The following is a 17,886-nucleotide window of genomic DNA, read 5'->3' on the forward strand; positions in this document are numbered from 1 at the left end:
ATGAATAATGAAGTTTCTTTCACTTAACTTGTAAACTTTCTTAAACTTTTAAATTTACATATGTTCAACTTCTCTGCCACCCAATCCTGTAGGACAGAGGTCCCCAACCCTTTTTGCACCAGGGACCGGCTTTAAGCGATCAAGAGAGGAATGGGTGAATGAATGGACGGAGGGTGGGAAGGAAGGAAGGAAAGAGGGAAGGGACAGGAACAGAGGAAGGAAGCAAGGAAACTTATGAAAGGGGAGAGTAAGAGAGGAATGAGTGAAGGGAGGGAGGGAGGGAAGAAGGTGGGAAGGAGAAAGAAAAGAAGAAATAGAGGAAGGGAAGGTAAAAGAGAGAAAGAAAAAGAGCAAGAAAGAAAGAAAGAAAGAAAGAAAGAAAGAAAGAAAGAAAGGGGGAAGGGACAGGAACAGAGGAAGGAAGCAAGGAAACTTATGAAAGGGGAGAGTAAGAGAGGAATGAGTGAAGGGAGGGAGGGAAGAAGGTGGGAAGGAGAAAGAAAAGAAGAAATAGAGGAAGGGAAGGTAAAAGAAAGAAAAAGAGCAAGAAAGAAAGCTGCAAGCACCCCCCCCGAGCCCCCCAGGCCGGCTGCAACCTTTTAAAACACGCGCGCCGCTTCGCAGCTGTCTCCTGAAGCCGAACGCGGAAGTTAGCGTTTGGCTTCAGGAGACAGCTCCTTGACGCTTGTATCTCGAATTTGGGCTTGTAAGTAGAACAAAAATATATCTCCCCTCCCAGCTCTTATCTCGAGTTGCTCTTAAGTAGAGCAGCTCTTATGTCGGGGTTCCACTGTATGTTAGATCTCTTAACAGTTAGATAAAATTTAAGATTTAGTCATGATTGGGAATTCTGGTTTCTTTCTTTTCATTTTTAAAAGGCGATTACAATAAAAGTAATGGTAAGAAATATACAAAATTGATATTAAGGATATGTCAAGGAGATTGAAGCATGACAGCCTAAATGACCAGATGTAATAAGAAGCAGCTAAAAGAAACTGTGTTAGTTAATAGCTTTTAAAATGCATATAAGAAATTTGAATAATTATTTTTTATCCAGATGTCAAATGTACAGGAGGTAGCACTGGATAGATTATGAATACCAATTCAAAAATGTTATTATTGTATTGTATTTATTCTATTTTGTATTGTACGTATATTATATTGCATATGTGATTGATGTGGAAAAAAACTTTTTCTGGATAATCTTGGATAATAATCTAAATCACTGTCTGCACCTTCAAAAAGAATATTGGGTTTACATACATTTTTCCTAAACACTTTTAGATAATGCTTGTTAACTGCTTTTCAGCTACTATATTAGAAATCTTTGGATTTATAGCATCTAGTGAGTTTCCTTTAATTCTCAGTTTAAAAAAACTTTAAATACAAGTTTAAGGACTTAAAAAAATATTTTAGATTAAATAGCAAAAGGGTGATTTGAACTTTGATTTTGAAAGGTTACAAAGAGACTAATGATCCAGATGAATTTAAAATAAGCTTTTGGAAGTAATTGTAAGAATCATTCCAGCAGGATTTTTTTTAAAATTTGGAGTCTCTTAAAAAGAGAGAGAGACCTGGAAGGTTATAAATTAGAGAGGACTAGAAGAAACTAAAATTATAAATAAAGGAGAAGAATACTTAAATTTGACTCTATAGGATGAAGCAATATGTTTCAATTTTGGATGTATTAAACAATATTTTTGAAAACTCAATGCAGTACAATGGTACCTCTACCTACAAACGCCTCTACTTAAGAAGTTTTCTAGATAAGAACCGGGTGTTCAAGATTATTTTGCCTCTTCTCAAGAACCATTTTGCACTTACAAACCTGAGCCTCTGAAACTGTAACTGGAAAAGGTGGGGAGAAGCCTCCGTGGAGCCTCTCTAGGAATCTCCTGGGAGGAACAGGGCCAGAAAAGGCAGGGAGAAGCCTCCGTGGAGCCTCTCTAGGAATCTCCTGGGAGGAACAGGGCCAGAAAAGGCAGGGAGAAGCCTCCGTGGAGCCTCTCTAGGAATCTCCTGGGAGGAACAGGGCCAGAAAAGGTAGGGAGAAGCCTCCGTGGAGCCTCTCTAGGAATCTTCTGGGAGGAAACAGGGCCTCCACCCTACCTGTGGTTTCCCCAATCACACACATTATTTGCTTTTACATTGATTCCTATAGGAAACATGGCTTCTTCTTACAAACCTCCCCTTCTTATCTTTTTAAAAGCCAACAAAAAAAATGCATTTGCTTTATTTAGTAGTACTTACTGTATGCAGGAAGAAAAAAGATTGTGGTTTCTAACTGCTGGATATTTCAAAAGGAGCAAATTGAATCTTTTGTAATTGCTTAGATATTTTTCTGAATCACAGAAGCATAATTATGTAACTCAGGGGAGCTGTAAATAGTTCACATTATGTGCCAACATGAACTGTGTTTATTTTTTAAGAGCAATCTTCAGCCCTTGGAGGCCTGAAAGAACCTTTTGCCAATAACTATTTACATAAGACACTGTCTTTTCCCTATTCCAGTAGGAAGTGAATGTGAACATAAATCAAGCAATTGTTTAAATGTCGTAATGGGCCTAAATTTCGTTTTGAGTGTCTCCACTGAGGAGACATAATTTAAAACAAAATTAGCAGACTCTGTGTATTAAATTACAGCTGGCGAGTGGCAATATTATTCATGTCCAAACAAATGATGTAGAAATAATAACGAATGTCACACGTAATATATCAACATTTGCTGCCTCTACCTATACTTTCCATAGGTGTATCTCTTAGGGTTTTTCTTAAAGGGCAGTGTCAATCCATCAGATTTTAGAACAAAGAATACAGTATAGAATAAAAGGGTTCGATGTGTCAGAAATAAGTTCATTTCTGAAGGTAATATCACAATGCAAGTAAATGGTTTGTAACCATGGGAGAGGCTGATGTAAGCCATAATCAACATATAATCATGGGTTTGCTAATTGTACTGCAACCTGATTGGCTGTATCCTATAGTAGGAGGAACACCCTTGTATGGTTTGATACTAAGAGGTTTGGTACAGTGAGTGGTTTGTTATACAGTGGTACCTCTACTTAAAAACGCCGGGTGTTCAAGATTTTTTTGCCTCTTAAGAACCATTTTCTACTTAAGAACCCGAGCCCGGAAAAATTTCCCAGGAAATTTGAGAGCGGCACGAAGGCCCAGCCAGTTTCCTGCCATTCCCCCTTTAAACCTGGCCATCTCAGGCTTTTCTGGGCTGCCAGAGGAGCCTTTTGGTGGTGGTTAAGGAAGCTTTGGCAATCCAGAGCGAACAAAGCATTTTCCTTTCTCTGGGCGTTTGGAGAGGGAATAAACGCTTTCTTCGCTCTGGGCAGCGACTGTCCTCCTCTTCTTCCTCCTCCTCCTCCTCCCACCCAAATTCTGAGCTTTTATTTCTTTCCTAATGAGTTTGCACGCATTATTTGTTTTTACATTGATTCCTATGGGAAAAATCGCTTCTACTTACAAACTTTTCCACTTAAGAACCTGGTCACGGAACGAATTAAGTTCTTAAGTAGAGGTACCACTGTATTATAGAGTGGTTTGTAGTTTAGTGGCTAGTGCTTAGTGGTTGCAGTGGTGGATATTATAAGAGTTATATGAAAGTATTGTATAATAGTTTATTTAGAGAAGCAGTTTGATAGAAGTAAATATATTTTTACAAGAAAGCTTGCTGCTGTGTTTCATTGAAGACATCAATTAGGTATAGTGGTTAACTGTGGCTACTTGGTGGTTAAGCAAGTCTTGCCACATATTATGACCATCCTTACCCCCATTGAAGGGGTGGATTCCCATTCCCACCACTACCGGTGCACTGCGCGTACAGCTTCACTTCTCCTGCACATACACGCACATGTCTCCAAAATGGTTTTCCTTCTGCACATGGGCAGGAAGCAAAATCCTCATGACATGTGCACACATGAGTTTTTGGTGATTTTTTTTTGCTTCCGTGCATGTGCAGAAGGAAAAAATAGCAAAATCTCTCACATCCATGTGTCCCCTCATGCATGCACAGAAGGAAAAACACACTGGCACATGCCGAAATGAAGCTGCGCACACAACTCAACTTTCACTACTGTTGCGGCATCCTTATCCGTACCGGTAGCAACCCGCTTCTGCACCGTTGTTAAGGTAATTGTTGCAGTTGATAACTTAGTAACCTGGTTATTATCTGGCTTCCCTCTTGACTTTGCTTGTCAAAAAGTTGCAAAAGAGGATCCCATGATCTGGGGATGCAGCAACAGCCATAAGTTTGAGCCTGTTGTCAAGCACCTGAACTTTGATCGCAAGATCACAGAGATGTGTCAAAGGTTGTGACTGTGAAAAGTGGTCATGACACTTTTTTCAGTGCTGTTGTAACTCTGAATGATCACTAAATCAACTGTTGTAAATTGAGGACTAGATGTACTTCCCTTCTGACCCAGCAGAGGGCAATATTTATGTGCATCGGGGGGGGGGGAGGAAATGTATTAATTTGTTTGTTTAATGGAAAATGTATATTGCCGCCTATTTAACAGACAGATTAACAGAGTTGGAAGGGACCTTGCAGGTCATCTAGTCCAATCCAATGCCCAAGCAGGAGTTAGTTGGGGGAAAGATCAAAAGCAACATGAGAAAATATTATTTTACTGAAAGAGTAGTAGATCCTTGGAACAAACTTCCAGCAGACGTGGTAGATAAATCCACAGTAATGCCTGGGATAAAGTATAGCTGATAGAGGGGTGTATAAAATGAGACAGAAGGAGGCGAAACAGATAATATATGCTGCTAAAGCCTCAAAAGAGGAAGAAATTGCAAAATCTGTAAAGAAGGGGGATAAAACCTTCTTCAGATATATTAGTGATAGGAAGAAGAAAAACTGCAGCATCACAAAGCTTAGTACCGGGAATAATACATGCATTGATGGGAATAAGGAGATCGCTGACCATTTCAATAGCTATTTCTGTTCAGTTTTCTCAAAAGACACCTTACAAAATAATACTATAGAGGGATATAGCATTGCTTCCAGCTGTACGGATTCAGCTCCAGTGATCTTAGAAGCCGATGTCTTAGAAGAACTTGAACGATTAAACATAAATAAGGCAATGGGTCCAGATGGCATCCACCCCAGAGTTCTTAAAGAACTCAGATCTGTCATTGCTACCCCCCTGACTGATTTGTTTAACCAATCCCTGTTAACAGGAGATGTTCCTGAGGATTGGAGAATGGCCAGTGTTGTGCCTATCCACAAGAAGGGCAGTAGAGAAGAAGCTGGTAACTACAGGCCAGTTAGCCTGACATCAGTTATAGTTAAAATGATGGAGACTCTACTCAAAAAGAGGATAAATCAGCACCTAAAAAACAATAACTTATTGGACCCAAATCAGCATGGCTTTACTGAAGGCAAATCATGTCAGACTAATCTCATTGATTTCTTTGACTATGTCACAAAGGTGTTGGATCAAGGTGGTGCCGTGGATATTGCCTATCTGGACTTCAGCAAAGCCTTTGATACTGTTCCACATAAAGAGCTGATAGATAAATTAGTGAAGATTGGACTTAATCCCTGGATAGTTCAGTAGATTTCAAGCTGGCTGAAGCGTAGACATCAGAGAGTTATTGTTAATGGCGAGTATTCTGAGCAGAGACAGGTTACAAGCGGTGTGCCACAAGGGTCTGTTCTGGGTCCTATTCTTTTTAATACGTTTGTGAGTGACATAGGGGAAGGTTTGGTAGGGAAGGTTTGCCTATTTGCCGATGACTCTAAAGTGTGCAATAGGGTTGATATTCCTGGAGGAGTCTGTAATATGGTAAATGATTTAGCTTTACTAGATAAATGGTCAAAGCAATGGAAACTGCAGTTTAATGTTTCCAAATGTAAAATAATGCACTTGGGGAAAAGGAATCCTCAATCTGAGTATTGCATTGGCAGTTCTGTGTTATCAAAAACTTCAGAAGAGAAGGATTTAGGGGTAGTGATTTCTGACAGTCTCAAAATGGGTGAGCAGTGTGGTCGGGCGGTAGGAAAAGCAAGTAGGATGCTTGGCTGCATAGCTAGAGGTATAACAAGCAGGAAGAGGGAGATTGTGATCCCCTTATATAGAGCGCTGGTGAGACCACATTTGGAGTACTGTGTTCAGTTCTGGAGACCTCACCTACAAAAAGATATTGACAAAATTGAACGGGTCCAAAGATGGGCTACAAGAATGGTGGAAGGTCTTAAGCATAAAACGTATCAGGAAAGACTTAATGAACTCAATCTGTATAGTCTGGAGGACAGAAGGAAAAGGGGGGACATGATCGAAACATTTAAATATGTTAAAGGGTTAAATAAGGTTCAGGAGGGAAGTGTTATTAATAGGAAAGTGAACACAAGAACAAGGGGACACAATCTGAAGTTAGTTGGGGGAAAGATCAAAGGCAACATGAGAAAATATTATTTTACTGAAAGAGTAGTAGATCCTTGGAACAAACTTCCAGCAGACGTGGTTGGTAAATCCACAGTAACTGAATTTAAGCATGCCTGGGATAAACATTTATCCATTGTAAGATAAAATACAGGAAATAGTACAGTGGAACCCCGACATAAGAGCTGCTCTACTTAAGAGCAACTCGAGATAAGAGCTGGGAGGGGAGAGATATTTTTGTTCTACTTACAAGCCCAAATTCGAGATACAAGCGCCAAGGAGCTGTCTCCTGAAGCCAAACGCTAACTTCCGCGTTCGGCTTCAGGAGACAGCTGCGAAGCGGCGCGCGTGTTTTAAAAGGTTGCAGCCGGCCTGGGGGGCTCAGGGGGGTGCTTGCAGCTTTCTTTCTTGCTCTTTTTCTTTCTCTCTTTTACCTTCCCTTCCTCTATTTCTTCTTTTCTTTCTCCTTCCCACCTTCTTCCCTCCCTCCCTCCCTTCACTCATTCCTCTCTTACTCTCCCCTTTCATAAGTTTCCTTGCTTCCTTCCTCTGTTCCTGTCCCTTCCCCCTTTCTTTCTTTCTTTCTTTCTTGCTCTTTTTCTTTCTCTCTTTTACCTTCCCTTCCTCTATTTCTTCTTCTTTCTCCTTCCCACCTTCTTCCCTCCCTCCCTCCCTTCACTCATTCCTCTCTTACTCTCCCCTTTCATAAGTTTCCTTGCTTCCTTCCTCTGTTCCTGTCCCTTCCCTCTTTCCTTCCTTCCTTCCCACCCTCCGTCCATTCATTCACCCATTCCTCTCTTGATCGCTTAAAGCCGGTCCCTGGTGCAAAAAGGGTTGGGGACCTCTGTCCTACAGGATTGGGTGGCAGAGAAGTTGAACATATGTAAATTTAAAAGTTTAAGAAAGTTTACAAGTTAAGTGAAAGAAACTTCATTATTCATTTATATGTACATGTACATTTCTTCATTAAAAACATGTCTTTCTGCATAATTTAGACTAACTTTGTGAGTTTTTTGAGGGCTGGAACCAATTAAAATTATTTACATTAATTCCTATGGGGAAAAGTCGTTCGAGATAAGAGCTGCTCGACTTAAGAGCCCAGGTCCGGAACAAATTAAACTCGTATCTCGAGGTACCACTGTATCAGGACAGACTAGATGGACCATGAGGTCTTTTTCTGCTGTCAGACTTTTATGTTTCTATGTTTCTAACCTACATCTGCCTATTCCTGGGATCGAACTCACAACCTCCTGATTGGGAGGCAAGAGCTCTACCTCTAGGTCAAAGAGGTTCACATGGGGTGACTCAAGGCGGCTTACACAAATATAAAAACAGCAAATATATACTGCTCAAAAAAATAAAGGGAACACTCAAATAACACATCCTAGATCTGAATGAATGAAATGTTCTCATTGAATACTTTGTTCTGTACAAAGTTGAATGTGCTGACAACAATATGAAATTGATTTTCAATCAGTGTTGCTTCTTAAGTGGACAGTTTGATTTCACAGAAGTTTGATTTACTTGGAGTTATATTCTGTTGTTTAAATGTTCCCTTTATTTTTTTTTTGAGCAGTGTATATAAAAAAATAAAGAAGAAATAATCAAATAATGAATTAATAAAAATATTATAATGGGACCCCACCCTCCATCTCGGCAACAACACATATTCATACAAGCCATTTAATAGGCTCCATCCTGTTCTGCATTACCCAGGCCCGCTGGCAAAAGCAGATCTCCAGCACCTTCTGGAAGAGTGGAAGAGTGGGGGCCATTATAATCTCTGGGTGGATGTCGTTCCAAAGACGGGAAGCCACCACAGAGAAGGCCCTTCTTCTGGGTCCTGCCAGGTGTATCTCTTTAGGAGATGGGGCTTGCAACATTCCTTGTCTCCCTGTTCTAGTGAGTTGGTAAATGTGACCGGTAAGAGATAACTGGTCAGAAATAACTTGGTCCCAAGCCATGAAGGGCTTTTAAGGTGACAACCAGAACCTTGAATTGCACCAGGAAGCAAATCAGCGACCAATGCAGCTCCTGCAGGATTTGCTTCCGCAAGTGCAGAAGTAAAAAATTGCCAAAATCTCATGCGCATGCCCCCTCACAAGAGTTAGCTCATTTTTGCTTTTAAAAAATATAAAGTTTTATTTATAAACACATATACACATGACATAAAAAACAAAGACATTAAAAAACATTGGACATTTGTGTAGCAAATCTGTGTTACAATTCCTAATCTATTACAGAACTATTTTTATATATTTATTATAAACCAATTCTGCATGCGCAGAACCAAAATCTTGTGAGGGGAAACACACGGGCGTGAGATTTCAGAGGTTTTTTTTGCTTCCGCGCTTGCGCAGCATCAAAAAATCGCCCAAATCTCTCACGCACATCCCTTCATGAAAGTTCCTTGCATTTTTTGTGTCCTACGCATGAAGCAAAAACACGCTGAGGATGTGCATGCATAGGGGTGCGCATGCAAGACAACCAAAGCTGCGCATGCAGCGCATCGGTAGCTGTGGTGTCAGTAAGGGGCGAGTACAAGTGCACTAGAGTGCCTTCCGTACCCTGTCCTATTGCTCTCCTATATCTCCTATACTTTTCTTCTATTCCTATATCTCTTCTTCTATTCTTTCATTGATACGTTCTATTACTATACCTTCTTTTCTATTCTTTCTTAGATATATTTTACTCTGAGTATCTCCTCTGTAACCTTCATCATGTATTTTACTATGTGTATATAGATATATACCCACTAAAACCCTCATTGTGTACAGTGTTCCCTTGATTTCCGCGGGGGATGCGTTCCGAGACCGCCCGCGAAAGTCGAATTTCCGCGAAGTAGAGATGCGGAAGTAAATACACCATTTTTGGCTATGGACAGTATCACAAGCCATCCCTTAACACTTTAAACCCCTAAATTACCATTTCCCATTCCCTTAACAACCATTTACTCACCATTATTACTGGTACTCACCATTGAATAAGACACTTAGTGATCCTAATATTTATAAACATAATTATTTATTAACAATAATTTTTTTTTTGTTATTTGCAAAAATTATTAGTTTGGCGATGACATAGGACGTCATCGGGTGGGAAAAACCGTGGTACAGTATAGGAAAAAACATTAAGTATTTTTTAATTAATATTTTTTGAAAAACAGTGGTATACGCTATTCGGGAAATTCGAACCCGCGAAAATCGAGGGAACACTGTATTGGACTAACTAACTAACTAACAAACAAACAAACAAACAATCTGCTCCTGCCATCCACCCCATCCAAGCAGGAGACCCTACACCGTTTCTGAGTCCCTCTTTGATGAAACCCCCACAACCTCTGAAGGAAACTTTTGTCCCATTGGCTCATTGTTTCTACTGGCAGAAGGGGAGGTTAAAGGAGCGCCCTCACAGGAGGGTAGGGGGGAAAGGGGCCGCTTCGCACATGCGCAGAGACGGTCTCGGATGCCCCGGGCTTTGCCCACTGAGAGGCGCCGCTCGGTTAAATTCGGGGCTCGCGGGAGGGACCCGGAGCGGCTGGTGCAAGAGGCGGCGACGGCAGCTTCGTTACCATTGGTGGGCCCCGACGGTCTTAAAGTCCACGACACCCGCCTAGGCTGCTGAAGCGGCGGAAAAATGGTTCGCTCACCCCGGCTGCCCCTCGCTCGTTTGCCCCGCTTCTTGGCCGGGAAGGGGGCCGGCCCGGTGCGGGTCCTCCCGGGGAGAGGTAAGTGGAGGCAGCCGGGAGGCGCTCGGCGAGAGGAGCGTCAGCCTTTCCCCGGGGATGGTGGCCGCCGTGCCTCTGAGCGTGTCCAGAGTGCCCGTGCAGTCGCAAAGAGCAGGATGCTCTCCCGGAGCCACGGATGGGCGGGTGTTGTCTCCATCCACTCCGCTTTCGTTCAAAGAGGAGAAGCCCCAAATGTTGCTTTCTGAAAACGCGGTCGCAGCTCCAAACCGCAGCTCCGCTTCGACAACTTTTCTTTTCTTTTCCTTCCCCCCCTTTCCTTTCTTTTCTTTTCTCTTTTCTTTTCTTCTTCTCTCCTTTCTTTCTTTCTCTCTGTCCCGCTCCCTCCCACCTTCTTTCTTTCTTTCCATTTCTTTCTTTTCCTCCCTCCTTCCCTCCCCTCCTTTCTCCCTTCCTTCCTATTAACCACAAATATTTATATAGAGGATAAATTAAAAAATTAGACAACTTTCTTTTATTTTCCTTTTTCTTTCTTTCTCTCTTTTTCCCTCCCTCCCACCCTCTTTTTCTTTCTTTCTTTTTTCCTTTTCCTTTTCCTTCCTTCCCTCCTATTAACCACTAGTATTAATATAGACTATAAATCAGAAAATTAGACAACTTTCTTTTCCTTTCTTTTCTTTTTTCTTTCTTTCCCTCCCTCCCTCCCACCCTCTACCTCTCTTTCTTTCTTTCCCTTTTTCTTTTCCTTCCTTCCTTCTTTCCTATTAACCACAAATATTTATATAGAGTATAAATTAGAAAAGTTTCTTTCTTTCTTTCTCTCCCTCTTTCTTTCTTTTCCTTCCTACCTTCCTTCCTTCCTTTTAACCACAAGTATTTATATAGAGTATGCATATGCAATGCACTATATACATATTATTATTATTAATTAATTAATTAGATTTGTATGCTGCCCCTCTCTGTAGACTTGGGGCGGCTACATATGCAGTATTACTAACATAATTCCTGATGCACTTATATAATACAGTATATAACGTGTGTGAAAGATCTGGAGGAGGCTGCGGGAGTGCGGGGCACCATGAGAAAGGGTGGGGCACCCACTCCCTCACCCTGCATTCTGCCTGAGTCAAGAGTGTCACGCGAAGGTGAGAACGTAATGTGTCCGACCTTGGTTACTCAGAAATCAATGCGTTAGGATGCAAATCACTGTCGGCCACAATACAGGGAGCTTGATCTCATGCATGGGATTAGGCATAATAAGGAGGAAATGCAGGATTTTCCTTCTAACTACCAAAGTGGGGTGAGACTCGAAATTGGAGGATGGCTGAGCCTTGGACCCCTTACTGAGGACCATCCGTGGGAAAAGAGTGGAGTCGAAAGCCACTGACCTAATGCAACCTGGTGTGTTTAGGTCAGAGGTCTTCTAACTTAGCAACTTTAAGACTTGTGGACTTCAACTCCCAGAATTCTGCAACCACAAGTCTTAAAAGTTGCCAAGTTAGGGGACCCCTGGTTTAGGTCAATGTTTTTTAAACTTGGCAACTTAAAGATGGATGGGCGTGATCCAGGCTGAGGAATTATGGGAGCTGAAGTCCATCCCATCTTCAAGTTGCCAAATGTTTATAACCCTGGGCCATGCTGGAAATAATGGAGAAAGTCGATTCTTTGTCTTCTTGTAGTCCTGTAGCCCCAAGCAACAGTTATTGGTATCCCTGATGATAGAGTAGAATAGAATAGAATTCTTTATTGGCCAAGTGTGATTGGACACACAAGGAATTTGTCTTTGGTGCCTATGCTCTCAGTGTACATAAAAGAAAATATACATTTGTCAAGAATCATGAGGTACAACACTTAATGATTTTCATAGGGTACAAATAAGTAATGAGGAAACAATATTAATAAAAATCTTAAAAATACAAGCAACAAGTTACAGTCATACAGTCATAAGTGAGAGGAAATGAGTGATAGGAATGATGAGAAAAAACTACTAGTAATTGTAGTGCAGACTTAGTAAACAATTTGACAGTGTTGGGAGGAATATTTGTTTAGCAGAGTGACGTGTTTGGGAAAAAAACTGTTATGCCTAGTTGTCTTGGTTGCAGTGCATTTTGAGGATAGGAGTTGAAACAGTTTATGTCCAGGATGTGAGGGGTCAGTAAATATTTTCACAGTCCTCTTTTTGACTCCTGCAGTATACAGGTCCTCAATGGAAGGCAGGTTGGCAGCAATTGTTTTTTCTGCAGTTCTGATTCTCCTCTGAAGTCTGTGTCGGTCTTGTTGGGTTGCAGAACCAAACTAGACAGTTATACAGGTGCAGATGACAATGATTCCTCTGTAGAGCTGTATCAGCAGCTCCTTGGGCAGTTTGAGCTTCCTGAGTTGGCGCAGAAAGAACTTTCTTTGTTGTGCTTTTTTGATGATGTTTTTGATTTAGGTGACCATTTTAGGTCTTGAGATCTGATAAAGCCTAGAATTTTGAAGGTCTCTAAATTATAAAATCTATGGAGATTCTCAGTCATCTAGTCATAGTTATCCCAAAGGTGCTTTTTTGGGAGGTAACTGGACTTTATTGGGTTTTTCTTTTCTTTTAAAGACGTTTTGAAATTCAAAGAAATTCAGTGGTGAAAAAAAGTAAGGTTCTGCATTTAGGCAAGAAAAACAAAATGCACAGATATAGTATATGTGGTACATTGCTCAACAGTAGTAACTGTGAGAGGGATCTTGGAGTCCTAGTGGACAACCATTTAAATATGAGCCAGCAGTCTGCAGCAGCTGCCAAAAAAGCCAACACAGTTCCAGGCTGCATTAACAGAGGGATAGAATCAAGATCATGTGAAGTGATAATACCACTTTATGATGCCTTGGTAAGGTCACCCTTGGAATACTGCCTTCAGTTTTGGTCGCCATGATGGATATTGAGTCTCTAGAAAAGCTGTTAAGTCTCTAGAAAGAGTTCAGAGAAGAGCAACAAAGATGATTAAGGGGGTGGAGGCTAAAATATATGAACAGTTGCAGGAACTGGTTATGTCTAGTTTAATAAAAAGAAGGACCAAGGGAGACATGATAGCAGTGTTCCAATATCTCAGGGGTTGCCACAAAGAAGAGGGAGTCAATCTATTCTCCAAGCACCTGAGAACAAGAAGCAGTGGGTGGAAACTAAACAAGGAGAGAAGTAATTTAGAATTAAGAGAAATTTCCTGACAGTTAGAACAATTAACCAATTGAACAGCTTGCCTCCAGAAGTAAGGAATGCTCCAACACTAGAAATTTTTAAGAAGATGTTGTATAACCATCTATCTGAAGTAGCGTAGGGTTTCCTGCCTAAGCAGGGGTTGGACTAGAAGACCTCCAAGGTCCCTTCCAACTCTGTTGTTGTTGTTATTATTATTATTATGATTGTTGTTGTTGTTGTTATTATTATTATTATTATTATTATTATCCAAGAAGCTTCTTCAACTCTGACTGGATGGTGGGAAATACAAAGATTTATATTCCTTGAAGGCACATAAATCCTTACAGGAAAATAAATGACCAGCTGTCTGCAAGGAATATAAATCCTTCCATTCCCCATCATCCCGTCACAGCTTCTTTGATGAGAAACGGAAACAGCTTCAAAGTGAAACAAGAAGGTCCAATTGACTGGAGCAATCAAGATCAGAGGTTTTCCAAACTTGGCAACTTGAAGACAAAGACTTCATGCTGATTCCACAACTCTGGGTGTTAAAGTCCACCCCCTGCTTTTAAGCACCATCTCCAATTCTGAGAGGGGAAATGGCTGATGGCATCCTTTGTTTTCCAGCTGGGAAGTTACACCTAGCAAAGGCAGCCACGCAGGCCAAATGTTGCTTAACTCTTGCCAAACTGCCCCTCCTGGGGTTTCCTCATTGGCGTTCCCCGTGGGTGTCTTCAGTGCTCCTCCCTTGGGCTACACCTTGGACTTTGAGCCCCAAACGTGTAGAATGGAGCTCAGCGCCAACTCTCAAGCGAGCCTCCAAAACTCATTAACCTGCAGTTGAAAGAGGGAGAACAGTTCCAAACCATTACATTATTTTACTTGAATGAGCAGTGGAATTTGTTGAGCAGCCTTTGAGCCCCAAACGTGTGGAATTGACTTCAGCCGCCAACTCTCAGACGAGCCTCCAAAACTCATTAACCTGCAGTTGAAAGAGAAAGAACAGCTCCAAACCATTATTTAATTTTAGTTGAATAGCAGTGGAATTTGTGGGGCATTCTTGGGCTTCTGGGGTTAGTGACCAAGGTCCGGCAAACACTTTCCCTGATGTTTTGCTAGCAATTAATAACTTCAGAAACAAAGGGACACATCATAACAGTGGCATAGAGGGTATATGCCCAGCAATGGAGAAAAAGAAAATATTCTTCTCTTCTTTCCATAGAAAACATAGAAGACTGACGGCAGAAAAAGACCTCATGGTCCATCTAGTCTGCCCTTATACTATTTCCTGTATTTTATCTTACAATGGATATATGTTTATCCCAGGCATGTTTAAATTCAGTTACTGTGGATTTACCAACCACGTCTGCTGGAAGTTTGTTCCAAGGATCTACTACTCTTTCAGTAAAATAATATTTTCTCATGTTGCCTTTGATCTACATGGGGCTACCTTTGAAAAGTGTTCGGAAACTTCAGATCGTGCAGAACGCAGCCGCGAGAGCCATCGTGGGGCTTCCCAGATTCGCCCACGTTTCTTCAACACTCCGTGGCCTGCATTGGCTGCCGATCAGTTTCCGGTCACAATTCAAAGTGTTGGTCATGACCTTTAAAGCCCTACATGGCATTGGACCAGAATACCTCCGGAACTGCCTACTACCGCACGAATCCCAGCGGCCAATAAGGTCCCACAGAGTCGGCCTTCTCCGGGTCCCGTCGACTAAACAATGTCGTCTGGCGGGCCCCAGGGGAAGAGCCTTCTCTGTGGCGGCCCCGGCCCTCTGGAATCAACTCCTCCCGGAGATTAGAACTGCTCCCACCCTCCTTGTCTTCCGTAAACTACTTAAGACCCATCTATACCGCCAGGCATGGGGGATTTGAGACACCTTTCTCCCAGGCTTATTATAATTTATGTTTGGTATGTATGTGTTGTTTGGTTTTTTAAATTGATAGGGTTTTTAGTTTTTTCTTAATATTAGATTTGTGCCCGTACAATATTGTTTTATCGCTTGTTGTGAGCCGCCCCGAGTCTTCGGAGAGGGGCGGCATACAAATCTAATAAATTATTATTATTATTATTATTATTATTATTATTATTATTATTATTATTATCTTTCCCCCAACTAACTTCAGATTAACTTCCTCCTCTCCTTCGCCTTCTACTTCTCCTTCCCTTTCCCCATTCATGTCAACACATACAATTTGCCTCTCTCCATATACAGTGGTACCTCTACTTAAGAACTTAATTCATTCCATGACCAGGTTCTTAAGTAGAAAAGTTTGTAAGTAGAAGCAATTTTTCCCATAGGAATCAATGTAAAAGCAAATAATGTGTGCAAACCCATTAGGAAAGAAATAAAAGCTTGGAATTTGGGTGGGAGGAGGAGGAGGAAGAAGAGGAGGAGGACAGTCGCTGCCGAAGGAAGAAGGTGAGGTGAGGGGAATAAAAAAAAATCCAAAACTTTAAGACTTTCTTAAAAAAGAGGGACTCTGAGGAGGTGAGGAGGAGCAAGTGCCTCCCATACACCCGGCGCGAGGCTGCCTCCCATACATTGCACCAGAGAGAGAAACCCAGGGGGAATGGCAGGAAACTGGCCGGGCCTTTGTGCTGCTCTCAAATTTTCCAGGTTCGGGTTCTTAAATAGAAAACGGTTCTTAAGAAGAGGCAAAAAAATCTTGAACACTCGGTTCTTATCTACAAAAGTTCTTAAGTAGAGGCGTTCTTAGGTAGAGGTACCACTGTACTTTCCAGACCCGATAGATACGCTACAATTCCTAGTCTTTCTGACCTGCAAGGAACAGAATATTTATGCCGGTGGGGATGATGGGATCAAATACATTTGGAAGGTGTAAGGGTGGAGCACAGGATGTGCAATGAAACCCCCACTAAGCACATGATATGAACATTGTTACTGAAGGTGCACTTCAAATCCAGGACTTCCTTTGTCTATATTCTACAAAACCCAGAGCTCAAATTTGTTTAAGAATTCTGTTCAATTTCCCTTCCTGGCCCATGAAGTGCAATTTCAGCTGCATTTGCAGAATTCAAGATGACATTTCATCCATTATGGGCAATGCCTTTGCCCTACATGGCATTGGACCAGAATACCTACGAGACCGCCTTCTGCTGCACGAATCCCAGTGGCTGATTAGGTTCCACAGAGTGGGCCTTCTCCGGGTCCCGTCGACTAAACAATGTCGGTTGGTGGGACCCAGGGGAAGAGCCTTCTATGTGGCGGCCCCAGCCCTCTGTAATCAACTCCCCCCAGAGATTCGAACAGCCCCCACCCTCCTCGCCTTCCGTAAAATGTTGAAGACTCACCTCTGTCACCAGGCGTGGGGGTGATTAAGTCCCCCCCTTTGTTTTTCTGACTTCTGTATTACGATTAATTAGGTTGAGTGTGTATGATTGCGTAGTTGATGATCTTACAATATTGATTGTGTTATGTTAATGTTTTTTAAATTAACTTTTTTAAAATTTTAATATTAGATTTGTATTGTTCTGTTGCTATGTTGTGAGCCGCCCCGAGTCTTCGGAGAGGGGTGACATACAAATCTCATATAAACGTCGCCAGAAATTTCCAAATCCTACACCGGAAGAAACCCGAATATACCAAGACCGTCATATATATATATATATATATGTGTGTGTGTGTGTCACATGTTTTTTTGCTGAATTTGAAAATTAAGGGCACTAGGATAGATCTATTTCGGCCTTATTTTGGCCTCATCAGCTAGCCATACCCACTGGGACTTGAACCTGCAACCTTTGCCTTGTAAGGCAGAGAATTATCCTCTAGGCTACAGTATCCAATCCCTTCAGCTCTGCACCAGGGAAGGGTTACATATTTTTGTGTCAAATCACCCTGGTGTATTGAAGGAACATCACAGCTCCTTATTTGCCTCTCGGCCCAACCCAGGGCTATTTCCAAGGCAGTTACTTTTATTGATAGCCGACAATTCTATCTGTATGTGTCACATGTTTTTTTGCTGAATTTGAAAATTAAGGGAGACTAGGATAGATCTATTTCAGCCTTATTTTGGTCTCATCAGATAGCCATACCCACTGGGACTTGAACCTGCAACCTTTGCCTTGTAAGGCAGAGAATTAAGAAGAATTAAGATTAATTAAGATTATAATTAAGAGCATTATATATATAAGGCGGAAACAATTTGCTGTGAAATTAAATTACATTCTAGAAAGATGACTGTTGTGATGGGCTTGGATAAGTGTGTTAATCTGCTTTTTTTTTTTGTTAGATGTGCATCAGTATCAAGAATTGAAAAAATCTCCTTGCCTCCAACCAAAAATGCCTCCGTGTGCCTTTGTGCCTGAGAAGTATGATGTAAGCATATTGTAGTCTTTGTCATTGAGGATGGTTGGTATCCTTAATGCCTAATGGGAACTAAAATGCAATGGATCAAACCAAGCCAATGTCCACTGTGATTGAGCCCTCGTGGCGCAGTGGTTAGAATGCAGTATTGCAGGCTAACTCTGCCCAGAGTCTGGAGTTTGATTCTGACTGGTTCAAGATTGATTCAGCTTTCCATCCTTCTGAAGTCAGTAAGGACCCAGTTTGTTGGGGGCAATATGCTGACATTGTAAACCACTCTTAGAGTGCTGTAAATCACTATGA

General features: G+C 41.6%; 1 protein-coding gene across 2 annotated transcripts in view; it reads left to right on the forward strand.

The window, feature by feature from the left end:
* Positions 1-9,905: 9,905 nt before the first annotated feature.
* The window catches only part of AGXT2 (alanine--glyoxylate aminotransferase 2), a 54,134-nt gene continuing 46,153 nt past the window's right edge, over positions 9,906-17,886 (forward strand). Inside the window, exons 1-3 of one of the 2 annotated variants that reach the window (XM_070743464.1) lie at positions 9,926-10,122; positions 14,475-14,578; positions 17,510-17,595. In XM_070743464.1, coding sequence (XP_070599565.1) covers positions 14,509-14,578; positions 17,510-17,595 — 156 coding nt within the window. In that variant the 5' untranslated portion in view covers positions 9,926-10,122; positions 14,475-14,508. Of the gene's footprint in view, positions 10,123-14,474; positions 14,579-17,509; positions 17,596-17,886 lie in introns of both variants that reach the window. The other variant, XM_070743463.1, reaches the window with a different exon arrangement.

This window comes from Erythrolamprus reginae, chromosome 2, assembly GCF_031021105.1.
Source record: "Erythrolamprus reginae isolate rEryReg1 chromosome 2, rEryReg1.hap1, whole genome shotgun sequence".
Lineage (NCBI taxonomy): Eukaryota > Metazoa > Chordata > Lepidosauria > Squamata > Dipsadidae > Erythrolamprus > Erythrolamprus reginae.